This window comes from Erithacus rubecula (genome assembly GCF_903797595.1).
Source record: "Erithacus rubecula genome assembly, chromosome: 5".
Classification (NCBI taxonomy): Eukaryota; Metazoa; Chordata; class Aves; order Passeriformes; family Muscicapidae; genus Erithacus; species Erithacus rubecula.
The window spans coordinates 16,788,618-16,812,064 of NC_136687.1; the positions used below are offsets into that span (position 1 = coordinate 16,788,618).

The 23,447-nt window shown below is 40.5% G+C and overlaps 1 protein-coding gene across 3 annotated transcripts; it reads left to right on the plus strand.

Annotated features, from left to right (window-relative positions):
- The first annotated feature begins 2,510 nt into the window (after positions 1-2,510).
- On the plus strand, positions 2,511-21,237 carry SLC34A2 (solute carrier family 34 member 2). Of its 3 annotated transcripts, none has more exons than XM_079305904.1 (14): positions 2,511-2,867; positions 2,958-3,013; positions 8,613-8,788; positions 8,892-9,026; positions 9,496-9,624; positions 10,555-10,698; positions 11,363-11,474; positions 12,563-12,758; positions 13,521-13,616; positions 15,852-15,972; positions 16,724-16,891; positions 18,616-18,732; positions 18,818-18,942; positions 20,246-21,237. In XM_079305904.1, exons 3-14 carry the CDS (start codon positions 8,683-8,685, stop codon positions 20,819-20,821), a joined length of 2,025 nt encoding a protein of 674 aa, XP_079162030.1. In that variant the 5' UTR covers positions 2,511-2,867; positions 2,958-3,013; positions 8,613-8,682; the 3' UTR covers positions 20,822-21,237. The 3 variants fall into 3 exon arrangements, with proteins under 3 accessions (XP_079162030.1, XP_079162031.1, XP_079162029.1); XM_079305905.1 differs by having other exon boundaries at positions 8,674-8,788; XM_079305903.1 differs by lacking the exon at positions 2,511-2,867 and having other exon boundaries at positions 2,898-3,013.
- The last annotated feature ends 2,210 nt before the right edge of the window (positions 21,238-23,447 follow it).

A 23,447-nucleotide genomic window follows, 5' to 3' on the forward strand; every position in this document is an offset into this window, starting at 1 on the left:
CTTATTGAAATCAGCACTGGCCTCTCTCTTTAATGTTTAGGGCTTTGTGTTTTGCATTTTGCGTATCTGTAAGAGGGAAGACTGATTTACACTCATGTTGTTCCCAAATGTAGACAACTAGATTTGTTCAAGGTTTCTGAACATGATAAAATAGACACTTTTGTTTCCAAATGATGGAAACAATACCTGTTCTCTTCAGTAAAGAGTCATATGGCTGTTTTCTAGATTCTCATCCTTTTGAATGTACATTGTTTAGGTGTGCATTCATTGGATTTGTGGAATATAAAAAATTAAATTAAAATGTAAGAAAGGGAGAGAGTTTTTCTCCTAACATTAGCTGAGAGCCATGCTCATGCTTGCTGTCTTTTGAAGCTGTGTCTACTGAAAGAGCAAACCTCATTATGTTAATATTACTGTTAATGAATATTTATCTTGGACTCCACCGACACCTTTGGAGGATAAATGACCATTTCTTTTACTTCCTTTTAATTATTTCTGTTTTTAGCTGTGACTTAGGTGCCCTTGGTGTACTATACTAGGGTTTGGGTGTTAAAGATGGATGGGGTTGGCACTTGCACAGCAAGTATACCTTTTGTGGGGGAGATCTGCAAGGGAACTTTTAGCACAGATGCTATGTAGACATGTTTCTTGTCTGTGTCATAACTTCTTGCAACATATAACAATGACTGGACAGAGTTCACCTCTCACAGAATTTGCACATGCTAGGAATTTTTTCTTATTCTGTGTTTAAGACATTTTCTGTGTTTGCATTTCCTTCTAAATGCTAGACTTTCACAGGTATCATTCCAAATAGCTGCAGAGTAATCTACCACCTTTATTGGAGGAAACCAGGAGCCCTGAAATTTGCTTGCTTGCTTGCTTTGCTTTATTAAGTGTTTCCTATTCTTTTCTCTCTTTTTTTTTTTTTTTTTAATTAGGTCAGTTTCAAAGTAAGTTCTAAAGTGGAAAGATAGAGCATTGCCCTATACCTCCTGAGAGGGAGCAGCATCTTTTGAATGTGTGCCAGACAAGCACTCTGGACTATCACTCTGATTGCCCTGGTGTTCTGGGAAGAACATCAGCTTCTTCTCCTCTGATTTTGAATGAAGGGTAGGCTTCTGGAACAAATAATACCCACCTTCAGCCCTTGCAATAAGCTTCTTATGAAGGCTCTTTCAGAGTGACTCTGCAGAAGATTCACCCTGGACTTCCAAAGACAGATTGTAAACTGTCTGTCTTTTCCTAATGACAATTTTTCTTTCCTATTTTTTTTTTTTTTTTTTAATACAACAGGTCTCATATAGAATTTTTCTCTTTCTAAAATGTTAACTTGGCCAGTACTTAGGATTGTGTTTAGCAAATGGAATGAGCAATGTTGGAATAAAAACATTGCAGAAGACATCACCACATTCTGGTTGTGCTATGACAGGGTACTTGGATACTTGAAATGTGCACATCTCATAACTGCCCACTCAAAAGAGCTGGGTTTCCCAACCAGTGACTCAGAAGAGAATAAGCCATACCTCAAAGAAATACAAGTATTCCCAATTTAAAGATTCCTTATTCCTATATGTTGGGCATCACTGAAAATGTACTATTTTTAGATGTAATATTAAAATACACTCCTGTTAAGAAAATTGAACCTGTGAACCCCCAAGGTAGTCCTAGTGTCCTTTTTCCATTACTTCTTGGACAGTTCTCCCCTTCACACAGAAGAGAAATTGGTTTCCTTTCCATCCCTTCCAGCTCTGTGCACACTGCAAGTGGGGAGAGGGAGGCAGGGCTGGTGCTTCCATCTTTGGGCTGCACCTGCCAGGGCAGTGTGGGCAGGGGGGTCGACAGCAGCAGAGCCCCTGCAGGCAGGGGAGGTGCTTGGTGGTTCTGCTGCCAGGATGTGATGCTGCACACGGGGCTGCAGAGGCTCTCATGGCCACTGCTTATTAAACATTTCTGACGCCGACTCAGAAGGGGAAGTAGTGACTCACCGCTCCAAAGGCTGGGCATCTCCACGGGACTGAAAGGTGCAAAAAGCAAGAGTTTTACTTTGCTAAGTTACTAAGTCACTAAACTGCTGGGACATGACTGCATACAAGCAGACAAAGCAGATCTGCTGGTTGGACAGCTAGTTTACAGCTTATTTTCTCAGTGTAAATTGCCTAGTGAAACAGAAAAAATTCCTAGATGATAAAGCTGTAGTACCTAATGCAGTCCCTCATCCAGCTCCCTTTTAAGATCAGCACTAGAACACACAGCAATGCTGGTGGCTGCTTTGTCTAATCTATAGTACCACACTGTTTTACTGAATAACATTTCTCTTTATCATCTATTTGTCTTCATCTCTAGGGTTCCGAATGTGATTATCAAAGGTGTCCTTACACCTTTAAATCTACTTTGGAAGTAGAGCCAAGCCAAAATGCTAATGAGCTTGCCTTAATTGTAAACATTGAGCACTGATAAGAATGAAACTCCATCCTCTGTTCTAAGGAGTTCTTACGTGTTTCCTACTTACACCGTTTTTTATCTGATTCTCCTTCACTTCTGTTCTTAGGCAGATTAATAGGCACCTGAACAGACAAATAACAGTACTACATCTCCTTCACACCCTTTTGACAGACTTTTGAGACTGCAAAATATTTTTGGAAAATTATTATTGGAAAAAAGATTACTGAATGATCAGGCGGACGGCAATTTTTCAGGCTGGAACAATCCGTTCCCCAGCACTCACATGAACACATTTGTAACTTGTACTTAAATGCTGATGGGACATTTTTTAGAATGTGATAAGTGTGAAAGAGCCCATAGTTTTATCAGTGTCGGTTGCTGCCCACTCCTGAAAAAAAAGTTTTATTGTGATCATTAAGTTGCAGGTAGGCAGTGCCTCTGGACTGTAAAATAGGAATGTTAGTGTGCAGTGATGAAAGCAAACTTTGCTCAACACCTGTCTATATATATTGCAGGTTTCAGTGGCTGCCCAGTTGATCCGTTCACTCTATTGTCTCGGAATTAAGTTGTGGTAAGTAAAAGCAACTGAGTTTTCTTTTCTTCTCTTCTGAACTTTTTTAGCTTGCAAATCTAAAACTCTTTTGCAGTTCAAGAAATAGCAAGAGAGAGGTAATGTGGGGTACTGGAGTGGCATAGGAAATGTCATTCCCTTGTTAATATTTTCACCTTGTTTTCCTTTAAGTGCATCTATGTTTCAAGGAAGTGATAAAAACCCCCTACAGTTCTGAAAACAAACTGTGCTCTTTTTTCTGCAATTAGCTAGGTTTATTTTTATGAAATATGATAAAGAATGTATTTTGCTAGCAGCTGTCAAAAAAATCCCACCCCCCAAAAAAAATCTACCAATAGCAAAAGAAAAGTATTTATTTAACTATTATTTGAAAAAGAGTGAAATTTTTAGTCATATTAATCAGTGGTATTGGATACTGGAAAATGTCTAGGATATGATTAATGAAACATTGGAAGGAAATACTGTCAGTTCGTGTGTTAGCATAGATCTTCTGTGAAGCCTGTGTGCCCCACGACTGCTGTGTCAGGCTATGCTCAATGGAAACATTTTCTTATGCTAATTTGGTTTGATACACGGAGGTAAAAGGAATACATTAGAATCTAATGCAGTTTGCTCAACTAATGTGGCAGTAGGCAGAAATCAACTGGTTTCTCAGTAACTTTTATTATCAGCTCTTCCATTTGATCAGTAAGTCTTTTTAATGTCATTATTTTTCCTCTCTTTATTCTTTACTATGTATTTTGTGTATGGGATGGGGTAGATCTGTACTATTTCCTTATTGGTGGGGTTATTAATTTTCTTGGCATTTTATTATGAAAAAGTGTTTTATTTAATACCTACTAAGTATTTTGAGTAGTTCACTGGTATTTCCTGGCTCTGGTTCCTTGGTGGCAGTCTTCAGTGCTTTGCTTGATTGTGAATTCAAAAATTAATCTTTGGGATTTGTTCTCTGTCTGCACATACCTAGATATTAGTTCTCTTTTCGAGTTTTTTAAATGTGTTTTCTTCGTTTTGCTGTGTGTTAGATTCAGGAGTGTGAGCAATGAGTCTTACAGATCCATAGGAATAGAACTGAGCACAGAGCTCTGTTTTTGTAGCTCTCACATATCTCTTCTTGCCTTTACTACTGCATGAGTCGAAAGTTTACATCCTGGCTAAGCCTGCTGACTTATTCAAAGAAAAAGCCCCAAGGAAGCAGCTGATGTCAGAGCAAAGACAAGACTTGCTCCTAGCAAGGCTGAATCATTGCTGGTGTTTATTTAAGTTGTTACTGGTTCTGTTGCACCTGGGGCTTTGTGGCTGTCATGGAACAGGTTCTGAGGCAAAACTATCAGTTGATGTAAAGCTACTGAATGAATTGTGCTGGTTGAGGGGCTTTATTTTCCTGTCTCTACATAATGTGCTTCTATATTACAAGTGATATACGTTGAGGGGAAAAAGACAATGTTTCTTCAAACTTTGTATATGAAAGGCTGGTATGTAGCTGAGTATTTATTCCTATCGAGTATGTGTGATAAATACTCATATTTACTAGTCGTATATTTGGATATCAGGAGAGCTAATAAATCCCTTTTTTAAGATAACAAACTTCAGTGCTGTGGTAAATGATAAGGAATAGATGCATTTTTGTAGAAAAGCTGAGGCAGAAGGAGGGAGTATGAGGGAAAGAGAATGGGGAAAGCCTGGCTGAACCCAAAATCTGATATGGAGCAGCTTAAGCAGCCTGTAGGTGCATGTATTGTCATGTAGGTGGTTGTAGTTATTATCAGTTAGCTTTGAAAATACTGCTCTTTTCTTCAGTACTTTCTTTTACAGGAGTGAGATTTCTTTAAGGCTTTCTGCTCCATAGTTTTTATGTCAGGAACAACGTGGCTTTTTGGTGATCTGTCATGGGTGGAGAGGTACGAACAATACTGGCCAGGCACACGGGGCTGGTAGTTCATCTAGCTGTGTTCAATCCAGCAAAATAAATACATTGACAACTGTTTCTGATTTAGACCTGCAGAACACAGAGGGTGCAGCTCTGCAACTGAGGCAAAGCTGTTACAGCCCAGTGAGTCACTGAGGAATGCAATATAGGGCAACTGCATGACACCTAGTGCTGCTCAGATAATTCCCCAGAGTCTTTAACTCTTTGAAATGCTGTAGTGAGAGAGTATGGTCATAAAGACCACAGGAGCCCAATTTGGCTCTGAGTTTTTCTCTCTCACATTTTATTTCAGAACTTGAAAGCCGTGGATTTTTTTTCTATCTATCTCCCTCTTAGGAGAAGGAGGGTTCAGTTTCTTTTGAAGTTAGAAAGGTTGTCACACATGGTTAGCATTTTCCAAAGGCAAGGAAAGATTATACTCACAACGAAAGAGGCACACACGATGGTGTGAGAGGATTTGCCACGAGGTTCACTGAAACGGGCTGGATTACATCTTGCACAGGCATTGGTTTTCAGACCTTTGCAATATGCATAGCATATTGTGACCTGCCACTCTCAGGAGGAAATCAGCTCCCGTTTCAGTACCGCTCCCAGCAGGTGGATATCCAAAGCACCAACGCGTGTCCTGACGTGAGTGAGCTCCATGACTTCACCCTGGGTGCAGGCACCCTGGCTGCCAAGCCAAGGCAGGAACCAGATGAATGGCACTGAGGCAGCTGGGCTGGCACAGGGGTGGGCAGAGCTCATCACTGCAGCGCCTCATCCAGCAATTGTGGCTGTCCCTCCTCTGGACCCAGACCGGTGCGTCCAGCTGAGCACAGCAAGCTGTTGCAGTGTGGGCTGTCCCTGGCCTGCTCTCTAATATGTTCCTTTGCATGTAGTTGTCTTTGGTGCTCAATAGTAAACCACTATTAGGGTTTCCATTGTCACTGCTATCCTGCGTCAGCAGTGTTGCTCTTTTCTACCACACCTGACGTCAGCCTTCCCAAAGGCGCCCGTGAGCTGCCAGGGAGCCACGCAGACACTGCTCTGCTCCTCCAAGCACGCAGATTATCTTCTGGCTGTTTTCTCAAGGTGTTAATGTCTGTATTTGAGCCAAGGAAAAGGAAAAATTATAGAATGTAGATTATCTTTGTGGCACAGTGATTAATTAAAAGTTAGTAGCTGTGGCTAGGACTCCAGCAGAGAGTATCAAGTGTCTCTCCACTATCTTCCCAGCAGTTCCTCTTCATAAGAGCTGGCATCTGGGAAAGCTGACAACTTTGGTAGGACAAGGGTATAGATGGTTCTACTAGTATCAGTCCTTGATACCACTCACATGGCATGGGCTGTTCCAGTAATACCTCTGCAAACCCAAAAGCTCAAGACAAATGATGTAAAGGCCTCCAGTATTCAAGACTTCCTTCTTAAATTAGAGGTTGGCTAGGGCTCATTTGATTGACTTTATATACATACCTACAAAAAGCTTCCTCTACAGAGGTGATTAACTCTCATTCTATGATGTTTAATTTACATAAAGCAAAAACAATAATAATACATGACGTATCTGTGGGATCCTGAGCACCTCAGGAATATGGGAGATACTTATTATGGAAAAATGTTCTTCTTGTTTGGAGAGAGTTTATTGAGGAGACGTAGAGGCTGTCTGTCTGCTGAAGTTTTCAAGCTCCAGTTTCTCCTCTGAATGCATCAGCTCAGTTTCCATACAGTAATCATGCAGGCTGAATCCTTCATTTCCATACTAAGCGTAACAGAAGAGCTGTGGTACTGATGGCATCTCTAGGGATGGTGGTGTCCAGCATATTCTGTGTCTCCATGGCTGGAATAAGTTGCAACTTCACATCTGAATTTCCAGTATATTTTCATGATTACATTTCACTTAAGAATCACTTGTGCAGAGCAGTTATTTTCTTAATAGCTTTTAAATGCTGAACATATATAAATGAAACTTGTTTAACAAGATGGAGGTGTTTTTGCCTGGGTGGGGCTGGAGGTTGTTTTAGCATGGATGAAAATGCAAGAATTTGCTTCAAGCAAATGGGAATCCTTGTTGAAACAAGCAAGAGTGACTTTCATCTGTTCTAGGATCTTTGTGTATCTTGGGAGCTGCACTGGGTCTTACACCACAGATAAAGAATGTAAAGCATGTAGTTTCTGCCAATGGAATTATAGAATAACTTTTCCTGGTGAGGTGGAAGGGGAGGTATTCTTTCCTTTGAGAAGTGCCAGAAAACAATACCCACCTGTGTTACAGTAAGACACAGGTGATTTTGTCTGTGCCTTTTCCTTCCCAGCTAAACAAGGAGGATGTGTGGCTTACTGATGTGGGTAGGGACAAAACATACTGACCATCAGCTACTTAAAGGATTATGATTAAATGAATGATTAATTATATTCCCTTTGAGTGGCTGCTAACTGCCAGCAAACCTTATGTGTAGGAGCATGATGCCAGCTCTGACTTTTGGAGGCTGGGCACAGGGGCTCTGTTTGTGAGGAGCACTGGAGGCAAATTTGCTGGCCAGTGTTTCAGCCCTGTGGGTGCCAGATGTGCTGGTCATGGGGCAGCTCTGTCTGCAGCACTGACTGACTCGTGTGGCAGAGAGGGTGGAAGAGACAGACATGAAGGTGGGGCTTTCCTGGACAGGGTTCACTTCTCCCGTCCTCTCCACAGAGGTTTTGGATGTGCTGGTTGATGTCACCAAGTCTGTCAAGGCAGAAGCATTGTGGTACAGATTGGCTCGTTTTTCCATAGTCACTTTCCCTCTCTTTCATGTCTCTCCCTCTGCCTTCCAGTATTGGTGAAGCAAATAGGGAAGACTCTTCCAAGTTTGGCCTTGTCTTGTGCCTGGACCAGGTCTGTCCTGTGTGCTTGTGCCTGTGTTGGCAGGATCTGGACATGTGATGTCTTACTTTTTAAGTTATTCTTTATTGATATTACAGTGCATGTCAAATATGCCCAAAAAGAGGAAGGAAGAGGTTCAGAGAGAGAGATGGGTGAGCTGGACCTTGCTGCTAGCAGCTCAGCTTCTTTTGTAGCATCAGCTGTGAGGTGTAGGCAAATACAAACCTGCAAATGGCCACTGCTCCCTAATTGTCCTCTTCTGTGGGCATTCAGCAAGCTCAAAACCCTGGGCTCTTCTAAAACCCTGTCCAGGATTCTCCTCTTCATATGTTTCAATGGGAATGAACCATTAAAGGCAACAAGGCATTGTGTTTAGCATTCATGACCCAAACTAAGCAGTGCTTTAGGGAAGAATTTTTTTGCTAAAAAAAATTCTATGTATTGAATTACCAGGTAAAGGTCTCAGCATTGAATTTACCAGGCAGTTGCTTAAATCCAGAAGGTGGAAGAAAGTAAAGCAATTCTCTGACTTCTTCTTGAAAGGAGTTAAAATTCATTAAAGACAAGAAATGCCTACCTTTTGGAAAATAGAGGAGTCTTTGCTTTCATGACAGTTAAAAGTGTATGAAAACACAGATGTAAGATGAAAATAAATTTTTAATTGTGTAAAAAATTAATTAAACTGTGATTTAAAAAATAATTGAGACCTCAATTTCCCAAATAGAGGAATAACTCATAAAATTTAGTAAAAATTTGTGTTCAAGGGAAAATAGCTTATATTTAATTTGAATTTCCTTTGCTCTTTATCCTTATCATATTTCTCACAGACACTGCTGTAAGGTGAATATTTTGACTGCACTTGCATTTCAATCAGCACTTCTTTATTAGTCACAGATCATGGCTCCCTGGCCTGAGGTAGAGAAGCCTGAAACCAATAACTATATTGGGGACTCCTCCAAACAAAACCAAAACATGACTGGGAAAGAAGGAGAAAATCACAAAGGTAATGTGCTCACTCGTGAGTTATAAAAAATATATAAGTTTTGGGGATCCTTGGAGAAGATGGAAAGTAATTAAACAATTTTTTAAATGTTGTGTTTCACCAGGCAACGTGTCTTCACTTGGAAATAAAGGGGAAATTCAACCTGCATTTTCCACAGTAGCTTTGATAGATGAGACAAGGCCAGAAGAAGACCCATGGGCTCTGCCAGAGCTGCAGGACACTGGGGTCAAGTGGTCAGGTAGCCATTTCTCTGTCAATAAGTTACCTACATTGTTTTCCCATCATCTCTCATGTTCTTCAAGACTTAAAGAGCGTATTATATTCAGTCAGTTAAGAAAAATCCTGAAGTCATGTTTCTTACCCTCCTTAAAACACAAGGAGATTCATGTAAAAGAGTCCAGCACTAATATAATTTTATATCTGGTCTTTTTGGTCTTTTTTTACTCAGTAGGATGACTGTAACAACAAGGGTCAATGTCAGATTTCATAAGGCTTTTGTCACATACCAAAAAAGTTTTTTTGTGGTAAAAGTAGGTAAACAAAATACCTGCTTCTGCAGTTAAAATGTGATTAAGAACATTCTTTTGTGTTTAATCACACACTGGAGCCATGCCATTGTCTTTGTCTCCACCATCTCTGCTTGTGCACTAGATATTCCAGAGAAAAATTCAAGTGACTCTTTTATACATCATGTATTTGTTTTGCAGAACTGGATGGAAAAGGAAAAGTCATTCGTGTACTCTATGGGATAGGGAAATTCATTATGCTACTTGGATTGCTCTACATGTTTGTGTGCTCTCTGGATGTGCTGAGCTCTGCTTTTCAACTGGTAGGAGGTATGGAAATGTCAAAAATATCAAGAATGAACTATGAATAAAGCAGTTAATTTTGTCTGAGACACTTAATTACAACTATCTCTCCTCAAGAACATTCTTCATATGTGATGAGAGGTAGATTCAGAAGGAAGTAGCTCTGAACACTGACCTTCATTTGTTTGAAATGATCTTTCTGTCTCAAATACCAAAGAGCTGTTGATATAGGGATTATTGCTCCAAATTTCCCAGTAACTTCCTGCTACTTTAGTGACAGTTTGCAAAAATACATCTGTGCATAAATCTGTCCCATGTAAAAGACATTTCAACAAAGAGAAATAGGAAAATTGTACTCTTGACCAAAGAATCTAATACTGAAATATCCCCTAAATCCTTCAAAGATGAACACTATTGAAATGTATTTTTTACATTTCATTACATTTTTTTACATTTACATTCAAAGTGTTGAATTCTGGTGATGGACTCAGAAGTGGTTATCAGAGAAATATATGCACTTCTGTGGAAGTATTTTGCAAACACACAAGGGTACAGGAACATAATTAATCAGTATTAGTGAAAGCATTTTCCTTAATTCAGTATCCAAAAATACCAAGTAATAATATTTAAATCAAGGAATGTGTGGATTTTTTTGTCCTTAAGTCTTTCCACAGATGGCTGTGGCATTATATGCTTCTCTGCAGAGTTCAACAGGGCTTATAGTCACTGAAATGAGAGAATATAAAGTATTCTCTAAAAACTGAGAAGCTGAGAGTCCAGGACATGAATCTGGATCCCTGGGCTACATTGTACTTTTTTTTTGGGATAGCAAACATAGTTTTATATATATCAATTAAATGGCTGAATAATCTTTAATTAAACACTCTGATAATGTCTATAGACTTCATCTTGTACTTCCCTCACTCTGAGAATATGTTATTTTGGTGTTTTTAATAGGTAAAGCAGCAGGGGACATATTTAAAGATGATTCAGTGCTCTCGAATCCCGTTGCGGGGCTGGTGATCGGAGTTCTGGTGACTGTTATGGTGCAGAGTTCCAGCACTTCTTCATCCATTATAGTCAGCATGGTGTCCTCCACATGTGAGTCTGCTTACAGTCTCTTCCTAGAGGTCACTCATAAACCTTGTCTCAGGTCCAAACATTCCCACTTGTGTTCAAATTGTAGAAGCTTTGGGCAAAAGAATAGAAACAGTAGGAAAAGAATTTTACAGGTGCTTCCCTGGTATTAAATCAAAATTTCAAAAGGAATAATAATGGTATTAATATAGGTAGTAGCAATAGTAGTAGTAGTAGTAGTCGTAGTAGTAGTAGTAATAAAATCACAATTGCAATGAAAATCATTGGAAGCCTTGGTACTGAATGACTTAATTTTGGGATTACCTGCATATATTCTCATGTTAGGCAGTCACTGGACTTCCTTGTTTCTGTGATATCATTTCAAAATTCAGCAGTAAGTAGCCAAATGCCTGGGAAAGAAGAGACTTTATCTTAATCTGACCCTCTAACATGTGGTGAAAATGGTGAAATAACCACTGGCCATAGTGGCAGTGGGGATCAAGCGACTATGGGAGTGCCATGTTCCCAGGGGGACTGATTAAAGCAAACCTGTTTGGATTGGAGCAGTTTATCCCACTGACATCAAGGGAAGTCAGGATTTCACTGATAGTAATAGAAATTTTCATTGAAGCATAGAGCTTGCTGATAATCTGATTTTTCATTCAGCATTTCCATTTCTGCTTTCCAGTGCTGACTGTTAGAGCAGCTATTCCTATCATCATGGGAGCAAACATTGGCACCTCAGTCACAAACACTATTGTGGCACTTATGCAAGCTGGGGACAGGAATGAATTCAGAAGGTATTGTACTTAAACTCTAGACCTGAAAAATTGCTTTTTTCATTTTTGAAGGCCTTTTTCTATATTCCCTATCACTACTACAGCCATTCAAACTTTCTATGTAGGAAATTCACAAGCATGGCCATGGCAAAGGTATAATGCTGCCTATGCATATGGCTTCATATGCTTGAAGAAATCATGTTCCTTTGAAAGTTTTGTGAGTTTGTAAAAATTCATCATTTTTAACAATCTTACATAGGGATAAATTTTAAAGTGCTCCCACTGTACCACCCACTTTTTACTATGTCTTAGTTATGGGAGGGCTGTACAAGAAGTTCATATTACATGAATTTGGTCTGGTTTCCTTAAAAGAGATTTCAATGTTGAAGGCTTCTTAAGTCTGCAGAAAGCCAGAGCTGGTAATTGTAGAGAAATGAAGTGTTCTGGCTGTCAAATATATCCAGTGACAACTTTTAGACTGGCACCTGACATAGTCACAGAGAGAGGTCATGGAGCACTTAGAGGCTCACTGGAGATGGGCATTAAACTTGGGAGGGTTGGAGACTTTAATGCATTGTCATTTGTGATGCACTGGGCATATTGAGATACTCTTAGTCAAAACCTCTGAGGGAAGAGCTGTGGTTCCTCAGGCTTTGGAGGAAAAGATGGGAAGGGAGCTATACACCATTTGCAGAAACATTTGGGAGAGTTGCAAAGCCCTCTTGCCCCAGGAGTCAAGGAGAACAGGTCCCAAAGGCAATTACTGGTTGAGAATTAAAAATGTACCTAAAACAGGTGAGAGGCAAAGCAAATACAGGCTGTACAGCCACTTCTTTCTTCAAACAAGTACTCTTGGCAGCCTCATGTTAAGGATCACTTTTGTCTTTTCTAGTTTTTTTTTGTTTTACTCACCTGTCTGGCTCTTTAATTGGCCAACAATGTCTAGCCAACCTAGTACTCCATAACAATGTAGTATCTCCTTTGACCCCAGAAATTAAATTATTCCCACCTCGAAATGGCCTTCATCTCCCCTTTTATGATTTCATAATTGAAGTTGTACACATTTCATTTAACTAAAAGCAGCTCTGTTTTTTAATTTCTTCTTGCAGGGCCTTTGCTGGGGCAACAATCCATGATTTCTTTAACTGGCTAGCTGTGTTTGCCCTGTTGCCCATTGAAGTTATTACTGGCTATCTCTTCCATCTGACCAATGTCATAGTTGAGTCCTTTCATCTTGAAAGTGGTGAGGATGCCCCAGAGCTACTAAAAGTTATCACAGACCCCTTTACAAAGCTCATCATTGAGGTAAGTTCTTTCTCACTTCAAGATAGCTGCTTACTTGGTTCAACCACAACTAATCAAAATCTCTGAGTATGAGAGGGCTTCCCACTTCTTTCTCAATGTCCTTGGGTTAAAGCTCATTAGCAGATGAATTGTTCTCTTTATTCACATTTCATAAAGCCCCAGCTCTATGTTTCTAGTTTCTATTTCCCCCACATTTCACTGTAGCAATGGCAGACCTAGCCAGGATGGCTGGGAAGGCAGGAGAGGACAAAGACAGCCCTGTGGGATGGATGGGAAGGCAGGAGAGGACAAGTACAGCCCTGTGGGATGGATGGGAAGGCAGCCTGTTGCCTGGACATTGGCAGATAGCACTGGGTGAGCCAACCTGCCCCAGCCAGAGAATCAGCATAGGACCTGGTGATGGCACTGAAATCATGGGACATAATCATGTGCATCTAGAGGCTGGGGGCATGCACACAGCTTCTGAAGGGACATGAAATACAGTCAAGCAGTTGTGTCAGAGCAGCTGATTGAACAGAAAGGGTGAAACGAGGTAGTGGATGATGTGGGGAGAATGAGACAGTGTTTGTGCAGGCAGAGCTGTACCTTTTTTCTGGGAGTAACCCCCCTCCTATCTGTAGGGCAGGAGTTCCAGTGTTACATTCATGCAGACTTTATATGGCTGAGCTTCCAATGGGGGCTATTTGAGTAGAGCTGAACAGAGGTATGTGATACAAGCTGGAATAACGCATTTTTAAAATTCTTCTTATTCTTCTTTTTAAGCTTGATAAATCAGTAATAAATGCAATTGCTATGAATGATGAATCAGCAAAAAACAGAAGCCTGGTAAAGATCTGGTGTGTCACTGAAAGCAATGTGGTGAGTATCATGCTAAATTGATTGTCAGGTACCTCAGGAAATATATTACTGATCTGTAGCCGATGCACCTTATCTTAGGATTGTGAAATTAGATTTTTAAATGAGGGTGGGGTTTTTATCAACAGAAAAAGAATGAAAAAAATTTAATGTAGTTTTTGCTCCACTTAGACCAAGCATGATCATCAGTGGTAACCTTGACCTGGCTGCTTTCAGTACTGTGCAGAACTGGTGGATTGGAGCCAAGTCTTTCACTCCTTTCAAACCTAAATGCCTTTAAACCCTGATACTCCTACCAACTCCCTGAAAGTGGAAAAAAATCGACAACACAGAAAGATCGTTAGAGAAAAGATCATTTCAGCCACGGCTTATCTACTGATCTAATCAGCTTTAGGTTTACATTAGGGTGTGTTAGGGTGATCTGGTGGCAGCTGGCTATTTGCAGCTTTCTTGGAAAACTGCCCTAGGAGAAACACGGCCTTTGTGGGGCTGTGTTCTGTTCCCCTTCCCCCAAGCAGCCCTGCAGCTTGGAGCAATCTCTTGCCCAGATTGACACCAAGGAGTGTTTTGGTAAACTGTGGAGCTGAGTGTTTGGTTTGCATCGTTCAGCTAACTAGCAATTACAGCATTAAATACCCTTTGATTCTCTAATTAGAGTATCCTACTTGTTGGCATGCATAGAAAAGTAATTCCTGAAGTCCTGAGGCAGAAGATACTTAAGGACACACGGTGGAGGTTGAAATTAAGTGCTGAGCTGCTATTGAATGACAGTCTGGATGGCCAGTGAAATGCTACCTACGGAGATAGCGCCGGAGCAGAGCTGGGCTCACCTGAAACCCTGCTCAGGTTACAGCACTGAGGCTCCGGGTGTGTCACCTGGGGGAGCCCGGGCTGGGGCAGCTCTGCCCCGGGACAAGAAATACATGGAAAGTGCAGGCAGTTCTAGACACACGTACCTTTTTCTGTGTTTGCCTGTATTTTGGCTGTATACCTACTGCTCAAGCTTATAGTCAAGTTACAAAAACATGTGAAACCCCCAGAATTTTGACTTGAGCTTGGTGGGGGAAAAAGGATAACAATTTACATTGTTTTCATTCCTACTGGATTAAACTAATTTCTAGCAAAAATTATTAAACAGACTTATAGCAAAGATAAATACATGCAGACCCTATATATTTAAAGCAAATCAAACATTTTGATCTAGTGCAGCTGCTCTGAAACTCAGATGTTTGAAAAAAATTCAGGAAGGTGAGGAACAAGACTGTGTTGTGTTTGTAAAGGTCTATAGGATGGGGGGCTTGGAGCCCAGGTGCTCCCTGGAGATGTGGGGAACTTGTTTTGCCACACCTGCATCATCTGGAGAGAGGTAAAATGCAGGCGTCAGTAGGCAGTACCCAGCAAAAAAATACAATTTTTCTTTCCCCATTTCTGCAAAAGAAAACCACTCAAGCACCTTGGAAAGATACCTTGTGTTCAGGAGCACGGTTCAGAGTCCATTTGGCTGTTAGCTGCTCTCGTGTGGAAGTACAGCTCAGTCAGCAAACTCTTCCTTCATCTGCATAACGACTTGTGGACCTGGTGCCAGAATGCAGAATGTCTGGGCTAGGAGGACTTATAGGGAAGGTTTTATTGTGGTATACACAGAAATTCAGTAATTTAGTAATGCCAATCATGGTCCTTGTAATAAGCTCTTAGAGAGTATTTGAAAATTAAAGTGTCTGTTTCTACTGACATGGAAACTGAGGCACAGAAAATCTTGAGTGCTTTGTTCTCATCCAGCAAGAGAGGCTGCACTGGTGTTGTAGCATTCTGGCTCAGTCCTGTAGCACTCATCACACCACAAACTGCATTGAGATGTCAGTAAAGAGGACATTCTTTGAGCAAGGAAGTTGTGTCACTGTCCCACAGCTGCAGCCAAACATGAACCTCACTCCACAAAACTGTTTTCTGTACAGTTCCTCATTCCTTAGTTATTAGTGGCTTGGTGTTGTAGTTATTACAATGTAGAAGATTTTGGGGATATTTTAATCTTTAAATGTTGATCTGATTAACTTGGGTAACAGCAAATAATTTATTTTAAGAATGCAAATGCTACCATATCATTAATGTGGGGTCAGCTTACAATTCTGACCTTTTAGCTGATGAATCTTGGTTGTAAGAAAATTTTAAAATTCAATATGAGCTCTTAATAAAGGATTGTAGATGACTGAACTACCTGCTTTGTCTGACAATCTTTAGACACTGCAGAACGTCACAATTCCACCTTCTGAAAACTGCACATCTCCTGACTTTTGCTGGACTGAGGGAAACACGACGTGGACGCTCAAGAACATAACTGAAACAGAGTATATCAGTAAATGTAAGTAGCAGAACTACTTCCCTGCAATATCCTTGCAATAGTGTATAGCTCCCTAATGGTGCTAACAGACCACTCCAGAGGTGTATCCAGAATCCAGAGGTGCATCCAGAAGTCCTGGGACACACGGACACATGGACACATGGACACACGGACACAGGGCATGGCTGTGGGTGCTGCCTCAGGAGCCTGTGCTCTGCTAGAGCTGCACAGCTGGAGTTACCAGCATCATCTCAGTATCTGCCTGCAGATGGATCCCTTTCCATGCTGCCTGACACCAGTAACGGAGGTGTCAGTATCATGTCACCCTCGATGTTCAGATGGCTCGGGGCTAGGTTTCTTTGCTGTTTGTGCTAGGATATCTCCATCTCTATGCATGCCCTGCAGGACTTTCAGCAGCCCTTCTCAGGCATTCTGACACCTCTGGGAACAGCTGACCCACCATGCAGCTTGCAGCACCCCAAAATTTTCTCCTGCCTTTGTCCTCCTGTCCCTTACACATGGTCACCTAGTTCCTGCCTGCCCCATAGGGATGCCTGCTGTGTATTTTATAAACATATCTATGGAAGCCCTTCTCCTGCCTCACTCAGACATGGCTTTTGTGGAAGGTGGCATTTTCCCTCTTTGCAACCACCCCTCAAGTTTTGTGTGCTTTGTTCCAATTTTCTTAGGAGAGTGAATGAAAACCAGAGCTGGGCATAGGATCACAGGCAAAAGTGTGGGTAGGTTAATTAATTTCTCTCTTCTTTTTCAGGCCAACACATCTTTGTAAACTCAGACCTGCCTGACCTTGCCATCGGGCTCATCCTTCTGGCTTTGTCCTTGCTTGTTCTGTGCTCCTGTTTGATAATGATCGTTAAGCTGTTAAACTCTGTGCTTAAAGGACAAGTGGCAAGTGTCATCAAGAAGACAATCAACACTGGTAACTATCTGCTTTTCCTGAGGATTGTTTTTAGGAATGGCAAGGACACTGAGTATATATATATTTATGTCTCATGTTCTATAAGACATTATGGAATATTTTAAAGAAAATACTATTGAATGAAAATCATGCACAATGCCCAATATTTTTTCTCCCGAGTGGTTTTCTTCTTCCATTTAAAAATCTATTAGTGAACAGCTTGATTGAGAAATGCAGCGGATTAGCAGCATTAGAGACCAAAGTCCAGGCTCTGTTTCTAGATGTATAATCATTAGCTGTTAGAAATGTAATGTTCCCATCCTCAAAAGATAGCACTGAAGTGCTGATATTGTGATTGCCTGCTCTGGCACAGGGCCTGCAAGTAAGTTGAGAAAGTTTGTAGTAATTAATGATCTTATCCTGTTCTGATGCCTAAACCTCTCTTCAGAAGGATAAGGCAGCCTTGAATAGTGGTGTTTTTTTCTCTTTCCCTATGTTGTCCAGGAATTTTTTTTTTCAGCCTGGATCCATTTAATGCAAATGTTAGGGTTTTTTTCACCAGGCTGCTTTTCCTTCATACTCTCTTTAATGGAAAGATAGGAAGCTGTATCCTAGAAAAGCAGTCCTGGCACAGATCTCAGGCTGTGGTTGAAGTAGAGGTTCACAGAAATAAAGAAGGCAACAAAGTGGTCCCCAATCTGTTTTCTCCTGGGCAAAGAACACTGCCTGACTTAAAAACAAGGGGTAGAAAGTAAACAGCTCACCACTACTGCTTATTTAATTTGGGATCTGCTCTGTGTTCCTCTGTGTCTTCCCAGATGATTAAGTCCTCACTTCTCAGCTCTCTCCATTAATTTGCAGACTTAGGAGGTATTTGTGCCTAGTTTCCCTAATCAGTGTAATTAGCTGTTCTCTGCAAGGGTTAACAAGTGAAATTCCAGGAGATAATCTGCTTGGAACTAGTTAGAACAAACATCTTGGTTCTCCCAGGATGATCTTCAGAGCTTTCTGAAGATCTGATCCATGCAGTGGGTTCCTGGTTGTTGAAACCAAGGCTCTCAAAACACCCAGAAGGTTTTGTGTTAACACTTCTGGTACCTAATTGTATCATAACACTACCCTGGGTCAGAACAAATGTCTGCCTAGTCTAGTACCCATCTCAAAGTGTATCCAGTGGTGCAAGGCTGTAAAAGCACCACAGCAAAAACAGGATAAATCAAAGTGGTAGAAGTGACCCCAAATCATCACTTGAGACCCAATATGCTGAGTGTGTCTGTTGCTATATGAAGGGTTATGGAGCAGTGAGAGAACACAGCAACAAGGCACTCCCTTACTTGGTGCAAGAAGGAGCAGTTTATTGCAGGAAGCCATGCCTTAAATAAGATAGTGAAAAACAAACTACAGACAGCTGGTGAGAGAAAGAGACACCTGTGAGAGAGACACCTCTTGTCCCTGGCTTTCCCATGGATCCAGCAGGTGTTTATCTCTTGTTATGATTCTTTCTCTTGTGTTTATAGTAAAGAAAAGTCTCTAGCCTGGGAAAAATCCTGACTGGAGCTGAGAAAGTTTCACGGCCTGAGAAAAAGACTCAGAACCTGAGAAAAAGCCTGGCAAACTCTGCCTGGGCCTTCAGTGGTGTCCACATGTATCTACATTTTTAGTGCTTAACAGTTTTCTCTGCTGTGTTACTGTTACATAGATCACTCAGTTATGCTAACAGCAATGTTTGCTCCCTCGATTTTCAGATTTTCCATTTCCATTCACCTGGCTTGCTGGATACCTGGCTATGCTTGCAGGGGCTGGTATGACCTTCATTGTCCAAAGCAGTTCTGTTTTCACATCTGCTATTACTCCCCTTGTTGGTAAGTTGTAAATACAGTGCTCTTTATTCCCATGTTTTATCTTCATCATTCTGAAACCAACTCAGGCATGTTTCTTTTCCTGTAGGCATTGGTGTTATAAGCATTGAGCGCTCCTACCCCCTCACCTTAGGAGCCAACATTGGCACAACCACAACAGCTATTCTTGCAGCTTTAGCAAGTCCAGGGAGTACATTAAAATATTCATTACAGGTCAGTATAAAAAAATGCTTTCCTGACTTCATTTGTAACTTTTCTGAAGAAAAACCTGACAAAATTGGCTGTTATGCAAATACACTGTTCATGCTGCGTCTGATTTTATATGTGCTATTAATGACAATGCATTTACCTCAACTGCTAGAGCAAAAAGGTTGCATTAAGAATTCTTAGAATGTCAATATATAGCTAATCTTTCTTTCACAAGTTGCCTGGTTCTACCTTGATTCAGAACTGAGACAGGGGAGGCCACTTGAAACCTGAGAGTGGATTCTCTGCTGCTTGGAGTTCAGTGCTCACATACTGAGAACCCTCTGGGGGTGACTGATTTCTCCAAGCTCTCTTCTCAGGACCCTAAGTCAGTTCATGAAGTGTACAGGGACTCCTGTGTCCTAAGTGAAGGTTGCACAGTCCTTCAGCTGGCAAGCTCTCTATCTACCCTATGTTGCAGTGAGCATCATGGCATCAATTTTTCTCATTGTAAATGTAACTTGAGTGGATCTTATTTAATTCCTTTTTGCCTCAAACTATTTGAAAATTTGGAAGCCTTGCTTTGGCCTCCCATTTTCCACCCAGTAAAGAACCTGGCAGCAGATAACATTTGAATGAATGCTTTACATCAGAGTGAAATGATAATGACGTTTCTTTGGTGAATAGGATGAATGTCTTTACTAGCTAAAATAAATCAAGAAAATTACAGAAGTCATTTTATTGTCCTCAGGCAACAGATGTAATCATGAGAAGATGTTATCTTGATAAAGCTCAGATTTCATGATAACATGCTGGTTTTATAAAGTCCTTTATAAATAAATCTCTGTACTTTCATATTTACTTTATTCTGGTAACAGTTACAAAATTTAAATAGGATAAGGTGAGCAGGGAATGTACTGTTTTGTTCAATATATGCTTATTCGGTCTAAGTGACTCTTGTAAGCTTTAGTCAGTCTGTGCCTCTAATGCTAATTTTTGTTGAAAAATTTTTGAAGTATGTGAATCAAAGGATTGTAAAGACTCAAAGTCCCCTCCAGGAATCTCCTCAGTGCCCTATAAGCTTATAGCTAATTTCTATAAAACCTAATTTGTACCATTAAAAATTTTTCTGCAGCCTGTGTGCAATACCAAATTTATGTTTCCCATGTTTTCACTGAAAATTCATGGATGCAGAATCCAATGGTTCCCACATCTTACTGACAGCAGTACTGTTTCCTGAGAGCTGGAAGTAATTAGCATGTGGGTAGGAGCATTTAATGGCATTTTAGCTAATGAACTTCTCCTATGTTTTCTTTTTTTTTTCTTTCAGATTGCCTTGTGTCACTTTTTCTTCAATGTCTCTGGGATTATTCTGTTTTATCCAATACCTTATACCCGCCTGCCAATCCGCATGAGCAAGACCTTGGGAAATATAACAGCCCAGTACAGATGGTTTGCTATATTTTACCTTCTCCTCTGTTTCTTTCTTTTGCCTTTGTTTGTATTTGCTCTGTCACTGGCAGGCTGGGGAGTCCTTTTGGGTGTTTGCCTTCCCCTGTTTCTTCTTTTTATTGCTGTGGTTGTAATTAATGTTATGCAGAAAAGGCGACCGCATTCACTGCCTGAGAAGCTCCAAAACTGGGATTTCCTACCTGTCTGGATGCACTCCCTAGAGCCCTGGGACAATATAATTATGTCTTCACTTGCTTTTTGTGGGAAACACTGCTGTGGCTTCTGCAAGTGTTGCAAAGTCAATACTGAACAGGAGGGTGCCAAAGACAACCAGTTAAAAACTATGGAAGTTTATGAAAACACCATGGCAATGGCTGATGAAGAAAGAGGTGGAAGAAGGGCACCAGCTGTAGCTTGTGTTGACAAAACAGGCACAAACAACACAGCCTTATAGTACTGGATCCATGCATATTAGCAGAGATACAGCACAGGACAGCCAGGCTCATCAAAACCACCTTGGACCTTGCACTGAGGACAGAGTGAACATTTTTTTAGGTTTCTGAAGCCAGTGATACATCACTCAACATGGAAGGGAGTCAAACAAGCTTGACAGAGTCCCTAGAAAAATCTATGCTCAGTTGCAAAGCTAATGACAGATTTGTTCACAGAGGATCTACTGTGTGGTACCTTCCTCCAATGTTATCAGTAGCAAACAAAAGAAATCCTGATGTAGTCCCATGAAGAGAGGGATGAAAGAAGTGGCAATCAATTCAAACTTAAAAAACCAATAAACACTCGTAGAACAGCCTTTCTCACCTACTGACTCAGCAAAAATTACTTTAAAAGCCCTTGAAATTAAAAAAAAAAAGGGGGGGAGAAAAGGGGGGGGAAGAAAAAAAGGGGGAAAATAAGGAATCCTAATGTTTTCATTGGCCTGTCTGCAGTCGTCAAAATGGAAAACAGTAGCTTTCCTAGAATAGACAAAATCTATTCTATGTGTGTGAAGGAAAATGAACTGCTGGGACATCCTCCAGAAGCTTTTGGAGTCCTGCTCTGGCATAAGGGTTCATGCGAGCCCATTTGGAGCTCTCTCTGTCTCCTCTAACAGTGGGGACAAGAGCTATAATCTGTTATCTCAGGCTAAAGACCATAAAAGTAATTGCTGCTCCCTCTGCCTGCTGAGTGTTAAGAACTGTGTGTGGAGACATTGGGCTGACAGAGGATGTGATTGTGTGGCCATTCCTCTCTAGATGGTCCTCTTCAGTCCTGTTCACCATGTAATGGTGAACCCCACAAGTGTGGACTGCTGCAGGAAAGAGGACAAGTGGCCATGGTAGGAGAGGAGAGAGCTGTGCCAGCCTGGGCTGGTGCCAGGAGGTCTCTGTGCAGCTGTGGTTGTTTGCCACAAAAGGAGCTTCCAGAGCAGCAGCAGAGACTGGCTGTAGACCTGCAACAGAGAGAGCCTGCAGAGCAGATTATGGCCAGCACAGGGCATTTGGTAACGTTTACTGAGAGAAAGGGGTTTTCACTACTGTGCTCTGAGCCACCCTACTGGGAAATAATGTGAATTTTACTGGCAATTGTATGTAGCAAATCCCAAAGAAAATCCATAAGGAGTGTAGTCACTACAATGTCTAGCAAATCTATGGGTAGTGCAATACTTGGTAGGAAGCTGCTTGTGCTCAAATTTTACCTTATTGATGTTTTAGTAAATGCTTGTGAGACTGCTCTGAATCATGGGCTGACAGAGGCATAATTTCAAAGTCAGAAGAACATTTCAAACATGCACTCAGTACTTCTGCTGGTTTTCAACAGCTTAGATATTAGTGAGTATGGGACAATATCTGAAGCCCAATCACTAATGTTTGAAAAAAAATTAGGTGGCTGAGTGTAGTCCAAGTATCATTTAAAGCCCATTTAAATAATTGAATTTTAAATTAAATGTGTAATGAAAATGATGAGAAGACCCTTAGTGTAACAATGCCACTCAGTGCTGCTAGAACACAATTACTTCTGAATAGTTGTTTTCTGCAGAGCTTGGAATTCAGTAGGTTAAATTCAGCAATCAGGTGAAGACATACATTTTAGAAGTGAAAATTTATTTCATTAACTTTTTTAAACTAGCATTAAACTGGCAAATTATGTGTTTGCAAATTGCATTGAAACTGAGTTTCTAACTATTTCTGTAATTGTGAGCCAGTGACAAAATACTTAGAATCAGAGTGAATTTCCAAAACCATCAAGCTTTGATATAGTTCTGCTCTTTTGGAGAATAGCAACAAACAGCAGAATTATGTCAAATGTTCTTTTTAGAGTTATTTTCCTTATGCTTCATATAGCTGAAACAGAATTTTGTCATCATCTCATTTTTAAAGTGGAATTTTTATATTTTCAATAATTGTTGTTTGTTTTATTCTCACAATTCTGGATGGTTTTTGAATCTGTTTCTTTAGATCCCTGTGAGCATTTCCTATGCCCTGTTTCTTTGGGAAAAATATGAGAAAAATATCCAGAATTGTTTTCAAGTTATCTTACGTTTCCATTGACCACCCATTGAAAGAGGAAACGTTTTAGTCTGCTTTTACTCATTTCCTCAATAACATGCACCTTATTTTGCTTCTTGAAGTAAAGCCATCAAGAGCAGTGATAATAACTGTGGGAAAGCAATTCTTAGGAAAGAATCAGGGTAACAATTGTCAGGCGTATCAGAACTTTATGGTTCCTCTTTGTAATGTCTCCCCTTTGATCTCTTCTCCTTAATTCAGGCCATACCATGCCACTGTGCTAAGCAGATTCCAACAAATATTTCTGTTTAATACAGCATGATATGTCCTGGTACACTCACCCCCACACTCTTACTAAAAGATATTTACTCTTTATTTATAATTGTTTGAGTGTACAGAATTTTTCATAACTTATAGAGAAAAAGGCTCGTGATTGTGTTATATATTACGTATTTGAAAACTATGCAATGTTTATCTATAAAAATGTAAAAAGGAACTACTGTATATTTTGTAATATAACTTTTCAATTGTTTGTAACTGTGTATACTGTGTATTATGGAGACTGTTGGCTCCATC